At 41.3% G+C, this 16,595-nt stretch overlaps 1 protein-coding gene and 1 long non-coding RNA gene across 3 annotated transcripts; both read left to right on the top strand.

The window, feature by feature from the left end:
* The first annotated feature begins 5,907 nt into the window (after nt 1-5,907).
* Nucleotides 5,908-6,824, top strand: LOC145457209 (uncharacterized). Its single transcript, XR_013920806.1, has 2 exons — nt 5,908-6,198; nt 6,638-6,824. It is a non-coding gene; the product is annotated as an uncharacterized LOC145457209 (long non-coding RNA).
* A 3,357-nt stretch (nt 6,825-10,181) lies between these two features.
* On the top strand, nt 10,182-16,532 carry LOC145457317 (uncharacterized). 2 transcript variants are annotated; one of them, XR_013920836.1, is made up of 5 exons: nt 10,182-10,361; nt 12,258-12,374; nt 12,442-12,538; nt 14,000-14,159; nt 16,348-16,532. XR_013920836.1 is itself a non-coding variant. In XM_080335515.1 (3 exons), the coding sequence occupies exons 1-3, from the start codon at nt 12,425-12,427 to the stop codon at nt 16,401-16,403; spliced, it is 330 nt and encodes a 109-aa protein (XP_080191641.1). In that variant the 5' UTR covers nt 12,390-12,424; the 3' UTR covers nt 16,404-16,532. The 2 variants fall into 2 exon arrangements, 1 of the variants encoding a protein (XP_080191641.1); XM_080335515.1 differs by lacking the exons at nt 10,182-10,361; nt 12,258-12,374 and having other exon boundaries at nt 12,390-12,538.
* The last annotated feature ends 63 nt before the right edge of the window (nt 16,533-16,595 follow it).

Here is a 16,595-nt window from a genome sequence, read left to right on the forward strand (position 1 = left end):
TAATGCGTAAAACACGTACTGTATAATGCGTAATGTTTTTTTTTGTGGTATTCCTGGTGTTTGTCGACTACTATGGACATTTACACCAGGCCGATATTCTTCATATTTTCAAAAACTGCCGACTTTTAGCACGGCCCACCTCTAGGCTATTGTAAGACACCGCTGACGCGGATGAGGTGGCGAGGTGAATGCGTAATGTGATAAAGAAGGTTTGAGCTACACCATGAGGAAAAAGTGTGTTCTTGTGAATTGAATTGTTACTCATACTTTGCCACATTGCCTTCATTTTGAATCTGGATTACGCTTGCGAGGCAGCCTATATGGTTTTAGTCCACTCATCAACATCCAAAAAGCACTCATCAACACCCAAAAAGCAGGTTTAATGTTATGAATTCCAAGCAACATTTCGCGGGCCGCACAGAATGGCTTCGCGGGCCACACTTTGCCCAGGTCTGATTTGAATAGTCTAAGCATGAAAACAGCTAAATTTACTTGTAGGTGCTTCGCGGGCCGCACTTTGCCCAGGTCTGATTTAAATAGTCTAAGCATGAAAACAGCTAAATTTACTTGTAGGTGAGAATTTTACTTCTACTTGAGCAATTGTGCTGGCTACTTTTGACAACCCATGTATATAACAAGGGATCGAATACAGTTGTAATTCCACATTCATTATCACTTGTAGCATTAAGCATGGTGAACGTAGTCAATACTGGATTTTAAAATAGAAATGGGGAACTGCCCAGTATTGTATAATCGTCGCCTCCTATTTTTCCATCGCTTCGAACAAGTTGATTACATTTAGTGGTAATTCCACATCAATGATACATTTAGTGGTAATTCCACATCAATGACTTTTTGCGGAGCTGAATCTGCAATGTGTTGTCGTTCTGTTCAAAATTGTGTTGCATTTCGACTGGTGTTTGATCAACGGCTTGCTGTCGATGAACTGGTGCTGATTGGTTGTCGCTGCTGGTTTGCGGATACACTGCTTGGTTTCGTGTAGGATATGACAGAACAAAATAGTTAGGCAGATATGAATGGTCAGGCAGATTTGATCGGTTAGGAGGATGAAAATGATGTTAAAGACTATCGATATCCCCTTGAGCATCTTTACTGTATTGAATATCACTGTAGTGAATTTTACAAGGAAACTAGATAGAAGTGATAACTGAAAATTAAAAACGGGATCGAAAAATTGAAAATGATTTTAGTTTATTTTCTGATTATACTTGAAGTTTTTTTTAACTTCCTAAGCACATCGCTACTTCGACTTGTTCTTAACTAGAAATTGATGGCATTACTCCTACTTGAGTTGCAATGTTGAGTACTAGTAAGAGGCAGATCGCACAATTTGGTAGTACAACTTCGATCCCGTTCCTTCAAAAATGGATTAAGGCTCCGATTGAACTGAGCCGTATCAATAAAAATATTTATTTGGCTCCAATCCGGCTCCAGTCAAAAATGAGATAATACTGCCAACATCCACCCAAGATCTGTCTTAATCCTGCACACTACTTCGTATTACTCTGACTGCGCCTATCCAGTTCAGGCCAAAAATAAATATACCAGGAGCATATCCAGTCCACCAGCGAATCATTTACGTCGCGTATCGCGCAATATCCAGTGCATTATTTTGTCACATCCATTGTAATTGGGCAGTATAAATAGCCAAGAAGCGAAACATGTTAAAAATTGTCACGCCAATATAGCTTGATCAATAAAATGTGACAACCATTGTATTACCAAAGTTGGATTGATGTCATAGTTGATTTGATCTCTGAAAAGCTTGAACATGCGATAGCAAAATCAAATTAGGGTGTAAGGCAGAGGGCTGGGTCTTATCTGCCACACCAGAGCCCTGATTTGGAGAAGTAGGGTCGAAGTGGCCCGAATATGTTTCGGAAATCAACATCAACTAGAGCTGGCATCTCGAACGCAAATGTGCTCACGTCCAATTTCATTTTCTCAGATCTAAACAAGATACCAGACAGTTGAATATTACCGATTATAAAAATTTCGAAAATGCCGACGCGGGCCGCGTATTTGAGACTCCTGAAATAGAGCATTGTGTCTCTAGATTCATACAATTAGGCATTGGATAGATTCATACAATTAGGCATTTTCTCCAAGTTCGCGTGATTGCTTGTTACTGCATTGAGCAAATTTATTATGGCTACCCATTTTAATATGGGAGGCTTGGGTGACGAGATATCTAGTAAGCTCTGATTAGGGCGTTGCATTTTATAGTTTAAGTAACGTTGGTGTATATAGTTCCGTGTTTATCTTTTTTTCACAATATAAAAAAAACTTAATTACGGTCATGTAGTTTGGTAATATTTTGATCAATGTAACCGAGATCAATTCGTTATGGATTGCGCGTTTCCAAATATAATATCAATATCCTGTAGATCACCAGATATCCGATCCACTTCGGTATACACTGGATAGACATAGTTTATACTATATGTTTAGAAAATCGCTCAAATGTTTAAGAATTGTCCCGATTTTAGAGGATTTAAGCGGGTAACAAGTTTATTGTAAGCAGCACTTGAGCGAACTCAACAAAAGCAGCACTTGAGCGAACTGAACAAAAGCACAATCAATGGCTTTATATATAAAGCGACATGAGAGAAAGCACTGTACGCTTCGATAATCGCAGTGGTGGTGCCGCATGGTGTCGCCACATAGCCCCCTCCAGAAGCGGGCAGTTCAGTCGTGGTCTTCCTCGTGGCTTCGGTTGAGCCACCGGAACTGGCATGGAGAGGGTCCACGTGTGCCGGTTTTAAACGGTCGATAGAAATCGTCTCTTCCCTTCCCTTAACTTGAAGCTTGAATTGAATGTCTTTGTGGTCCTTTCGAGGACCTTGAAGGGACCGTCGTACGGTTTCGTCAGTGGAGGTCGGTGTGTATCTCGCCGCACGAACACGTAACTGCAATCTGTCATACAATTTGTAATTATTACTCGTGTATTGCCGTGCCTGGACATCGACGTAGGCAGTAACTTGCGAAGCGTTTCTCGCAGCGTCGGCATAAACTTCCTGCTTCTTGTGTGACTTCCGGGGAGATATAAACTGGCCAGGTGCGTTGAGTGTATAGTCCCGTGAACCAGTTCGGCTTATGTGGTCTTTAAGATCTTCCTTGGGAGCGGTCCGGATCTTGAAGGGACCGTCGTACGGTTTCGTCAGTGGAGGTCGGTGTGTATCTCGCCGCACGAACGCGTAACTGCAATCTGTCAAACAATTTGGAATTATTACTCGTGTATTGCTGTGCCTGGACATCGACGTAGGCAGTAACTTGCGAAGCGTTTCTCGCAGCGTCGGCATAAACTTCCTGCTTCTTGTGTGACTTCCGGGGAGATAAACTGGCCATGTACGTTGAGTGTAGTCCCGTGAGCCAGTTCGGCTGATGTGGTCTATAAGATCTTCCTTGGGAGCGGTCCGGATCCCAAGCAAAACCCACGGAAGGTGGTCCACCCAGTTTGCATCGGTCAAACGAGCTATTAACGCGCTTTTCAGGTGTCGGTGAACCCAAGAAGTAGTGCGGTGAAGTTCGATACCTAAAAGTTGGTTGATTACTGACCACAATTCCGATGTAAATTAGGGCCCACGATCGGAAGACAGATTGGTAAGGAACACCAAACCTAGATAGGAATCCAATGAAATATGAACGCCTTGGCGCACGTGATAGTTGTGGAGTTTTCGATTGGGATCGCTTCCGGCCAACGCATGTAGCGGTCGACTATTGTAAGTAAGTAGGTTTTGCCTTGGCATTGAGGCAAAGGGCCCACCAGATGAATGTTTATATGGCTGAAGCGCGCTGAAGGTGTTGGGTAATCTTGACCCGGCGAAGAGACATGCTGATGTATTTTTGAACGCTGGCACGCCAGGCATTGCTTGGCTCACAACCCCACTTCTTTCTGGATACCGTGCCAAACGAATTTCGAGCTCACGAGTTTTTTCGTTGTTAATTGTTTCGAAAACTTTCCTTCTCCAAGGTTTGGGAACCACAGGACGAGGTTGTCCGCAGGAGATATCGCATAGCAGCGTGACTGCCGAGTTTCCGATAGGAATGTCTCTGAGTTGTAGGTTTGTGACCGCAGTGCGATAAGCCCGTACCTCGTCGGTTTCTTGGGCTTTAGCCAAGTTTTCGAGGTTTAGGACAAAAGCGTCGGCTGTTGGCCGGTAGTAGCGATCGTTGGTCTCGAAAGTGCTTCCGCGACCGTGTTGTGTTGTTTTTTCCTTTGATGTGTTGGACATCAGTGGTATATTCGGAAATCACGCAACGGTGCCGCTGTTGTCGTGCTTACCAAGGCTCCGAAGGTTTTGTGAATGCGTAGGTGAGTGGCTTGTGGTCGGTAAAAGCTGTAAAAGGGCGTCCCTCTAGGAAATATCGGAAATGCCTGATGCACAAATGTAGTGCCAAAAGTTCTCGGTCGAAAGCACTGTATTTTGTCTCCGGTTTGCGAAGCTGCCGACTGAAAAAGGCAAGGGGACACCATTCCCTGTCGACCAGTTGTTCTAGGACTCCCCCAACTGCCGTTTGTGAAGCGTCGACAATGAGGACGGTTTTGGCAGCGCATACTGGATGGTGCAACATTGTTGCGTTGGCTAACGCTTCTTTCGCTGCATTGAAAGCTTTTTCTAGCTCGGGGTCCCCAGACTATGTTTCGTGGCTTGCCGGCCAGCGCACGATAAAGGGGTCTCATGATGTCATGATGAGGACTGGATGATCTCCGGACAATTCCCAAACTTATCATTCGTTGGAACTCCGCTTTGGCAATAGCTAATCTGTCTGGTGAAAGACGTCTTGCCCGTGCGTGCACTGGTTGTCCTAAAGTCACTATGTGGTGTTCCACTCCATGTCTCGTTGTCGACGAAGAGAACTTAGGGACTGACGGTTGAGGGTGCGTGGCAAGGAACTATTGTCATACGGAGAAGCTATCGTGTTCAGCTGTGGTGCAGGCTGAGCGTACCTGCTCACTGGGTAGGTTATGCGCTGATTTGGGTTAATAAGAAGCTGCTTCTGCATGCCGATCAGCAAATGATGAGGGCGCAGGAAGTCGGCTCCGATGAGTTGTCGGGAGACGTCGGCCAGGACAAACTTCCATGTGAATGTCCCCGCGGGGATGTTGAGCGTCACGTTTCTGTGACCGTATGTGTTTATTATGCTGCCGTTAGCCGTTTGCAACGGAGCGCGTTTCTCGTTGAATCGGCGTTCATAATTTGTAGGCGGTAGTACACTATAACTTCCGCGCCGGTGTCGATGAGGAAATTTTTCCGGGAGACGAGATCGTGCACTAAAAAAAGGCTAGAATGTTGACCGGTTGCTCTAGCCATCAAGGGCAACCGGCCATGGTGTTCCCTGAGGGGAACAAGGAGGAGAGCAGTTGCGTACGTTGTCGCCGAAAGTCTTGTGATAGTAGCACATGTCCGCATGAGTACTGCTGCTATCTGTATGAACTTGTTTAGGGCGCTTTTTTGATATGTTAATCGCATATTCTGCGTGTGTGCTACGTGCGTGCCATAGCAAGTCGGCTCGCTTGGCCAACTCCCTAGGATTCGTGATATTTTGCTCGACGAGTGCTAGGTGAATATTCTTGTGCATACGCTGAGTAGAAGTAATGCCATTAATTTCTACTCAAATGCAAGTGGAAGTAGCGATGTCCTTGGGAAGTTAAAACTTCAAGTATAATCAGAAAATAAACTAAAATCATATTCGATCCCGTTTTGAATTTTCAGTTATAACTCAGAAATGAAGGCTCGATGTTCATCGCAATGTTGAATGACATCATCTATATATACTTCCTAGTAAAATTCATTACAGTGATATTCAATACAGTAAAAGATGTTAAAGGGGATATCGATAGTCTTTAACACCATGTTCATCCTGACCGATCAAATCTGCCGGACCAATCGAATCTGCCCAGCTTATTGTTCTTTCATATCCTATAGGAAACCAAGCAGCGGATCCGAAAACCAGCGACAACCAATCAGCACCAGTTCATCGACAGCAAGCCGTTGATCAAACACCAGTCGAAATGGAACAAACACAATGTTGAACGGAATGACAACTTATTGCAGATGCAAAGTCGCAGCCAAGTCATTGTGGAAGTACCACAAAATGCGATTAAATTGTTCAAAGCGTTGGAAAAAATAGGAGACGTCGATTATACAATACTAGACAATTCTTCGGAACAAGGTAAGAGAATCAATCTTAGAAGTTCCTAATTTCAATTTTGCATTCCAGCATTGACTACGTTCACCACGCTTAATGCTACAAGTGATATTGAATGTGGAATTACAATCGTGTTCGATCCCTTGTTATATACCGGAGGTTGTCAAAGTAGTCAGCACTGCTGCTCAAGTAGAAGTAAAATTGATCATGAAAATTTCTACTCACCTACAAGTAAATTTAGCTATTTCCCTGCTAACACTATTTAAATATAAGTAAGAAATGAACTCCAGTATAATCATAATACATCCCTTGTTATTTATATAAATGTATTTACTGTCCCGATATATATCGGCCTGTTGATTGATTGTCTTTGAACATTTTTCATAGTCCTGTCAACATTACCCGATCCAATCTTCCTGGCCGCTCCGATTTACCTTACTATTATTTCTGTCATTACCTACAGGAAACCAAGGAGCGGGACCGGAATTCAGCGGCGAGCAAGCAGCACCTGTTGTCTGGCAGCAATCTGCTAATCAGGTTCCAACAGTAGTGAATCGAAATCAAGAGCGTACCGACATGTAAGAAAACCCTTTTTTATTTAGATAAGCTACACGCTAGGTATTGAAATCCTTTATTTTGCTCAAATCGAGCTTGGTCAATCACGGGATTCAATTGTTTCGGAGAGTCTCGGTGGGTGTAAAGTTTAGCCTGTCGCACTTGGAAATATGCAGTCAACTGCGCGACTAGTCAAATAAAGATAAGTGCGCCATGCTGATCTCTAAACTGGGTTAGAAACAATTGCGAGGCTTCCTGCCTTTCGTTATCCAATATTTGAGCCGTTACAAAACTAGATTGCATTAGAATCAGGAGGTGGAAAGGACTCGTGTGAACTTGATGAAGTTGTTCAATGAAACGCAAGCCATAAAATTGGGGATGGACACCGAATGATAAGTGTTTGATCTTGGAAACAAATAATATGTATGGTTCACACAGAAGCAATAGGTAAAATAGATTATTCCTTCAATGCTGCATGCGGAGCAATCGTGATGTCGACGCCTCTAGTCAGTCTTGTTCAGGCGTTCTTTAACTTTTTTGCTAGCGGAACTTCAGGTTATCTGGTCGGTTCTGCGTACCGCCGAAATTTCAGAAACCGATGACAGAAGGGTCATTGCAACAAGGTCAACTGTATTTCGGTGATTTCATGGCTAAAATAAGACTTGACAATATATCAAAGTCCTACTCACGACATCGTTATCGAAAGAAAATCTGTTTGTATAGTTGCTTAATGACGTACTGCCTTTTCACGGACCCGCTAATACTAGTATACGAACCACTATGGGGTCCGTGGACCCCAAGTTTAAGAACCCCTGGTCTCGTGACTGCGATGAAACAGGGAATATTCCTTTGTAAAACATTTGCTTCAGTAATACGTGTACTGAGGGTGTTTGTGCATGAAGCCGATTCCACTCAGATACATTTCGCTTTCACGTTTGGACAGAAAAGTCATACTTCATACTTTCGGTGCTTACAGAGTTATCATTAGCGCCGCAGATTATAAATACCTTTTGACACCGCCTTCATATAGATTGTATAAATCTCCGTATCGTATGTTAGTCGCCTCCAAATTAATAATGGTAATGTTCTTTTGTAATCTAAAACAGACTATGTATGTACAGATGTCAAAGATATAATTACCACATCATATATGTTCTTATCGTCGATTATATAGGACAATTCAATATTGTCTTCTGAAGGAAGGTAAATTGTTTTTCAGATTATTCGAGGCAATGAGGAAAACAGTTACCTGCTCATGTTAACATCGGCAAACCAAAAGTGAGATTTGAGCATCAACTAGTGATATTGATTCCGGGTAATATTGCTTCTTCCATGCAGGTCTCACCCGCAAGCAGCATGCGATTCAATGTTTATGAAGTATAAAAAACGGGCCAGAAGATACTTCAGCTTGAGGAGGGGCCCAACTCCGAAGCCATTCTACGTGAAATACTTCGGAGAATCGATGCCACGGAACGAACTCACGAGGATTGCATCCGACGTGAAATGCAGCCTCAATCGAACAACAGGTACAGTAGAAATAGATTTCCACGCATCGAACGAATAAGCTTGTTAGTCATTTATATTATTGAGTTCTGCATTTTTCTTGTTGAACTAATTTCGAAGGAAAAGTAACATCGATACGACTTCATCAAAATAAAGTTATTCAATACGGTAACAGGAAGGGAAGACGGAATTATACGCCAAGGATCGCATACAGCATTGGCGAGAACGGGATTTTGCACATCGAACTTGGAACAACGGCGTGGCAGGAAGCTCTCAACAGTGCTCCCAAGCCCCCAAGAAAATTCGATGTGGCCATCTACCTTGCCTTCAAAAAGGTCGAATGCCAGGACTTGCGGAACAAGGACATATACGGAATTATCAAAGATATATTTCCGTATTATCAAGCTTCGAACAAAAAAACATTTAAGGTATATGGAAATTATTATATTGATGTGTAATTGTAACCAATGCATATGCAGGAACTCTAATTTGTTTTATTCATTTATTTGTGGCAAATATGATTCGCTCTCCAATTGATGACTTGAAAGTCGGTGACTGTAAGCGTAGCAGAACATGTTTTGTATCCAATTATTATCAAGTCTATATCTTTTCAACAGAGTAGCATACGGAACCGCTTGACGACATTAAGTGCAAAGAAGGGGGAAGAATCTGCACGTCGAAGACCGTGCCTATACAGACGCTCCGGGTTGTCGCGAGATGGCAAGATTCTTTGGAATATCGCTGACGAGCCTGCACTGAAAAGGAACTTGCTCAATTTGTCAAGTAAAAATTTACTGAAAATAAGTCAAGCAATTAGTAGAAATGGTATGTCATTTTTTACAGCTTACGGATATTTACTTAATGTGACACCGATATTTTAGCTAGTAACTCGAACCTTTGGTTTTTAAAATAATGTATTCATTTATTCCTTCTTTATTTAGTAGAAAATGTGTCTATTTAGCAGAAAATGTGTCTCCTGTTAACTAAAACTACTTCTAATATTTTTTGATTATTATATTCCAGCTGATGTTCGGGAGATTTTTGAAAACGATGATGACCTGCAACAGCTTGTTCCTGTAATATTCCTGTGATTTCGATCACTTTACGGCTTGAACGAACCTGAAGAAAATTCACCCTTTCTGATCCGAGCATCATCCGATTGTTTCTGCCTGTTTTCAATCATTGACGTCTATTCGATTTACTGAAACATTCATGTTTTACACGTGTTGTTATATCAGGCATTTTATTATTCGGGTAAACTTCCATCTTTTATCTCTGAGCACAATGACGCCGTGCACATCATGGATATAAAGTTCTTGATCCACACATGAGTCTATTAAACCTCATAATTTCGCATCACCCTTTGCATTTTTATTATCATAATGTAGAAGAATTCCAAAAAATATTAGTTACAATGATGCTGTTGAAGCCTGAACGTGTGTCCAAATACGACATCTCAAATTCCGTGATTGCAACAAGGATTATATATATTGGAGATATAATGAAGTTGCCAGGACGGAGTTTCAAGGATTATATATTGGAGATATAATTAAGTTGCCAGGACGGAGTTTCGAACCACATCCTCCCTGCTTGAACCACTGCACATGACACGTACCACCAAAACGGTCACAATTTGACTACTAACCAATGCCTGATTGCCTACAACCGATGATGGCCAAGTCGGGCGTGACATCACAAATCATATGCATGAGATGGCAGTGTGTCTTGACGTCAAGGGAACCTCGTTAACTTAATTAGGTTATCCCTAGTGTTCCCTGCAACGTGTTACGAACAACAGCTGCACAGCTGCACAGCTGCACCTCGTTAACTTAATTAGGTTATCCCTAGTGTTCCCTGCAACGTGTTACGAACAACAGCTGCACGGTACATAGTTGAGCGAGTAATATGCTATTTTGAAGGAATACCCTGTAGTGTATGACTCCGAGAGCTGTTTGACTTGCTGCAAACAGTTCGAAAATTACGTCTATTTCGGTGGCAGTAATAATAATAATACAAGCATTTTCAGCTATTTATAACATTATAATGTAGCATGTTATCAGGGACAATCACCGTACCGGACTGCATACTATATGGGTTGCTCAATGGCTTGGTCGTCTGCAGTTATCCACGTAAGTTTCTAAAATTATGCTTATATGAGTCATTTTCGTATCATATTATGATAACATAATGTAACATGTAGGAGATTATATGACACGGCCTACTGGGTATAATCTTAGCGCTGGCGACCAGCTGTACCAACTACTTTTTCACTGATTCCTAAAATACTAATTAAAATCTCGTCCGGGCACTGAAACCCCCTAAAATCTCCCACAAAGTTGGAAATTTTCATTTTACTGAACAATAGGGGCGCCCGAGCTGAATGCCGATTAACATTTGGTACGCACGGTACCGATTGTAACGCCATGCCATTGAGCGTCTCGGCGAAGTCAAGCCGTGCTCCCGGTGAGGCCGTGACCCTCTGAGTATGTTGCTAGAGATTGATGTGATGCCAATATACGTCCTATTCGAGTAGTTTTAGTATTTCGCGTCGTAGCGCATTTACAAATTTGAGAATACAAATGATAGCACTGAAGCCAACGCATATTGTAGAATTTACTATCAACATCAACGTGTACTTATTTGAAGCTAGCTGGCCAATTTACAAAACAATTATATAGTTCCATTCGGGTCTTGATGGTTCCTAAATTTTATTTGAATTGGCAATATTGGAACGTAGTTTTAGGTGTTGCAACCAATGTTCCCTGTAAGCTGCTCAAGTGTGCAATTGCGACATGCTGACACCGTATCTGGGCACAGAAAATTTAAGCTGCGCACAAAACATCAAAGTGATGACCTTTTTTCAGTCGCTACGCACTGTTGTCCAAGTTGAGTGCGTGCAGACTCTTGAAAAATTGGAGGGAACATTGGTTGCAGCTACTTTGAGTTGGTTGCATCGCATCAATCACTGTAAACGCGAATACGTCCTTAAATGCAAGTAGCCTACTTTCATATTTTTTGTCGCACATATAAAAATTTGGACAAATAGAAATGAGAACACACCAGTTATTCTCTGCGATTAACCGACTGATTAACAAAACGGCTTATCCTCATAATTCATTCAGCTTAGTCCTAAACGGCATCCCAACCAAACCAAAAATGGCATAAACAGTGGTGTGTGATCTAAGTGGTTTTTGGCCGCCATGTTTTGATCGGCGTCGCAGATATCGCAAATGTATGATTTCAAACTGCCGAACATCCCAATTATAGGTACAATTTATCTATCTATGATGCACTATAAACACTGTTTCGTTAATTAGCCTGTTATGCGCAGAGAACACCTAGTGTGTTATCGCACTGGTGTCTCATTCACATTAGAACTATGTTATAATATTGTCAGTTCTGATGAAATTTATGACCCACAAAGAGCCGAATGGATTCATCTGCTACGTGCAAGGAAGTACGCATCTATATCGAATTCCGCAGTGATATGCGTAGGCCTGTTTGGAATCTGTGTCCTTTGCTCACACTATGTTTCAATTTTATATTATTTTTTAATAAATTACTTTAACTTGGAAAATCATCGCTGCTCACCTGATATATCAGGCCAAAAGGCCAGCGATTCCAATCAGGTGCGTAGGTAGGCTGCATTTGTATAATCAAAATTCGTGGATGCGCGATGATGCGAAATGCAAAAACTACTCGACGTATTCGGGTCACATTGAATTATATGTCGCAAAATACTCTGACAATCATGGGGAACACAGCTCGACTTTGCCGAGACGCTTGTTGGCGTCACAGTCGAAAAGAGACTTTATTCGACTATTGTCTACGGGCGATACAATTGTTAGAAACAATGTAGATTCGGACATTGAGGGTTATTTTCGGGGGCTTCCAGTGGCCGGACCAAATTTTAATTTATATTTTCGAAATCAATGTGACAGTAGCTTTCGATTGAGACCGGTTAAGCAAAATTTTGAGCTCGAGTTGCCAGCGCTAAGATTACCACCTACTGCTTTCGATTTCAGAAACAGCAGCACTGATTTTTTTCGGAAGAGCAAGCAGATGCGTAAGAGCTGGCAAAATTGGTAAACTTCTTGACCGGAAAGTGAATTAAACTGTTCTACAAAAAGATTGTACTGCAGGTATGAGGCTAAATATTTCTAATACTTCTGAGACTTATGGCTAGCAAAACATGATATACAATTGCAGTTTAAAGTTCATCCAACGCAGAAGCAACTTCCCACTTGGCAGACCGGACTGTCACAATATCACACTGAGACGATCGCAAAAGTGGATTATTCCCTCGGTATGTCTAGAATTTTTAACCGGACTGACTTTGATAATTATAATGATATCAAAAACTCAATCTCAAACCAAGTATCAATGTTTGATTCGTGGATGTGAAGCAATAACTGCAACTGCTGTACCCAGAATCCCTCAATAGGGTTCTTTAGAGTAATGAGGTATCTTCAGTAACTTGAGACTATATTTTCATGCTTTGCGGGGATAGTTATGTGCACTAGATTCATTTTAATATTCTGAAAACAATGTGGGGGTCGAATATTCGCATTTTAGTTTCATGACCAAAAGTATTTAAGAACCCCTGTAGATACGATACCGCCATATTGTATATTTTGACTCGCGTCAAGTCAGGTTAATCGATTTTCGAAGGTGACTCGAGTCAAATCACTCGATTTTTGTATGTGACTCGAGTTGAGTCAAAATTCAAGTCAAGGTGCCTTTTCGTCGTATGAGGCATGATTATGTCATTGCATTTTGCTAGCTGTCTGAAACAGATTGAGCGGTAATTGACTCTGAGCCAATGAACGAATATAGAGTTAAATATACGCGCAAGAAGACGCTGTATCGCTCACATATACGCAGAACTGTTAAACTGCGTAAGTTATTGCACAGCCTCAGTTTATAGAACTTCTAGAACTGGTAACTTTACCAGCCAAAATAGAGAATAGAGAAATAAATTGATAAGATGCAATACATTACCCTTTTACAAACAGATATGATACACCATGCGTTAGTACAACGACGAAGCCGTTTCTGCTAGTGCGGAATAGTGTTGTTGCACACAGGCGAATAGCTTATTTTGAAAAAAAAAACAATAATTTGAAACTGACATCTATTTCAGCATTCAACCGTCAGCCACATGTTGCACATCTATCCGTAGATTAGTAATCAATACCTATATCTATAGCTAATGTTCGGTCAACTGGAAAGTTACACAGCACATTGCATTGAAATAGCAGTGACGTAACGTTAGCAGTCTTCTCACAACTTTTCTGCAATCCTAGTTAAAACTCCAGACTCAAAGCAAGAGGCTTGGATGCATGATTATGCATTTTTGTTTTACTTCTAATCCAATTCCTGGTTTTCCTGTAAAGGCGACTGTAGGCCTATTGTGTGAAACAAGCCAAGCTTGCTGTACGGTACAGACATTAGCTATTCTCATATCCTTAATAAGAATGGACCATGATTTGGAACTTGATGCGATGTCCGAGTTTTCTCGAATTTAGTCATTTTAATCTAATTTGTATACAAACTGTAGCTATAATTCTAATTTAAATCTAATTTGCAGACAACTGCTGTGTAGCTATAATCCTTATTCTACTCTGATTCGGAAATATATCTAACTGTAATTCCAATCTAATCAGGAAAAGCTAAAATATTTCTAATTGTCCAAGTCTTTTTGTGAAGTCCTTGTCGGGTATGATCGTTGCACTTGAATAATTCTGTTTGTATATTATGATTTCAGATAGCTGGATTTAGCTCAGTTGGATGCGACACAATTGGCCAATCTGTCAGATCCATCATGAAAAAGGTCGCTACTACCCGTGTGTGGAGCAGTTACAGCCGTGTTGGAAAATCTGGGAAGGAGGCTTTTAACAAGCTCGCGTTGTACAAGATCATATATAGTGAGCAACATTTATGTTTACCTTCGAACCTATCTATATGTGTTCAGTAGCCTACCTTACACCCCATGTAAATGTTGAGCTAGCTCAGTGGTTCTCGAACTTTTTTGACAAGCTACCTTGACAATAGCTAAAATTTTCGCCACCACCCCTTTATCGTCATATCAAAAATATTAAAACGAGCAGCCAGAATATTAGCGACCCCAACACATTATTTGGCGGCATGCAGGGTATTCTGGCTACACTATGTTACCAGCCTGAACTATCGCGTCTCCAGCAGGACTGTCGTGTGTGCGCAGCGTGTGCGAATGTTAGCCTGACCGCGGACTTTAGGCTGTTGATGACTAAAATATCAGTTCCGACATGTTGGCGTAGCCAGGAGCCATCTTTGTATATGACCATAAACTAGAATATCTCGTAAAGGATTTATTTGTCTTGATATTTTTTTAGCGCTGTGCTCGATTTATTGCCAATCGATTTCTTGCTTTTAGTATTGGTGTCTCCTCCTGAAACGTCTTATTTACGGAATTGATATTAGCTATATTGGCAATTATGCGAGAACGTGTCGTCCGACATACGACTTCGCGTCTGCACTCGCGAAAAGATCGTCGGCGATGAAACCTTTGCACAAAGTGATAGACGCACTTTCACTGAACTCTTCGATATTGATACGTCCAAGCGTTGATTAATCATGTCCTGGCCAAATGAGCCCAGCAGTTTACAGCGTCGACCCACAATATATGCAACTAACAATGTTTTATTGACCTAATTCTTTCATTAACTTTAATAATATTTTCGCGCTTTGCGCGACTAGGACATGTTTTCATGACATAATTGTTAACGATTTTGATGTGTGGTAATATGAGTCCTTTTTTACCGTCACCTATAATCCGGTTCGTTCCTATCGAACGACTAAAAAAGCACATCAACATTCAAGTGGCCCACGCAATGGTTTGGAAATCTCATGTGGCCCTTTGGCCGAAAAGGTTAGCCACCCCTGATGTACGGTATCAATAAATTTTTATCAATCATTATTCAATCGATTAACCAATTCAGTGTCATGGTTCAGTTATTCAAATGTAATACGATGTAATGTTATTCAACAGAATGTTATGTAATTTAACATTGCAAGTCTATTATGGTTAGTGCAGGGGTGGCCAATCGTTTTCAAAAGTCTATTATGGTTTGTGCAGGGGTGGCCAACCTTTTCAAATTTTTTCAAAGTTCACGAAACAATTAGGTCAATGAAATAATGTTAGTTACATATATTGTGGGCCGTCGCTGTATACCGCTGGGCTTATTTGACCAGGACATGATTAATCAACGCTTGGAGATATCAATATCGAAGAGTTCAGTGAAAGCGCGTCTATCACTTTGTGCAAAGGTTTCATCGCCGACGATCTCTTCGCGAGTGCAGGCGCGAAGTCGGATGTCGGACGACACGTTCTCGCATTCCATTTTGCTGGGTAAAAGATGGATTAATCGGTCATTTATCTTCAATCAAATAATATAAAGTTAAATATAAATGCAAAAGGCGTTTTATCACTCACACGTAGAGCTGCTAATAGCATATGTGAGTAACTTTATAGCTACACGCTACGTTCTATTATCAGCCGAAATAGAGGATCGAATACGAAGCCTCGAGAAGTTGCAATAAATTGATAAGGGACAATATACTACCCTTCCGTGAGAATAGGGACGCATAGACAATATTCGTTCGATTTAAATTATACAGGAAAGTTGGTAAAAGATAGCCCCGCGCAATTTAACCACTGTGCTGTCTGAGAAACAAAGATACCTTGCTAACAGAATAAACTACTACTACGACGACAACGCAAGCATAAGCTGTGACCGTTTCGTTTGCGGTCAATTAAATTATGATGTAACAACAGGATCAGTGAAAGGTGCGATCAGTGAATGGCTGTTTGCTCTCACAAGTGATACCGGCATATCGCAAAAAATCCGAACGTACATAATAGGGTGATTTAATTGACACCGTTTACTTGATTACTTGAAATTGACTCGTGAATTTTACTCCGAGTCACGAGTCAATCCATACATCTCGAGCGCCGAGTCGAGTCAAGTCATTTTTGCAAAGTGACTCGAGTCATCCCAACACTGCGTAGTACTAAGAGCTATCTAAACAGGATCGAGCATGTCTTTAACATTCAATGTTGTTGTTTCTCTGTAGGGTTCTATGGGGAAAAAGGCAGAAAGCAGCGTCTTATCCTCGTCATCAGAAGATGAAGAAGACACATAATCAGTTGGCTTGATTATTTTTTCATTGGCTTCTTTGACATCGTTTCGTTCTGAATTATTTTCTTTGAGTTTCGTTGACACTGTTTTCTGTATGAATTATAAGCTCATCAAAGGCAATGTGTACTGTGATACGTGTATGTGTCCGCAGCCACCCTCAGGTATGCCTAAATATGGGAATAC

The sequence above is a fragment of the Botryllus schlosseri genome, chromosome 15 (assembly GCF_051294905.1).
Source record: "Botryllus schlosseri isolate E-star chromosome 15, Bs_hap1, whole genome shotgun sequence".
Taxonomy (NCBI): domain Eukaryota; kingdom Metazoa; phylum Chordata; class Ascidiacea; order Stolidobranchia; family Styelidae; genus Botryllus; species Botryllus schlosseri.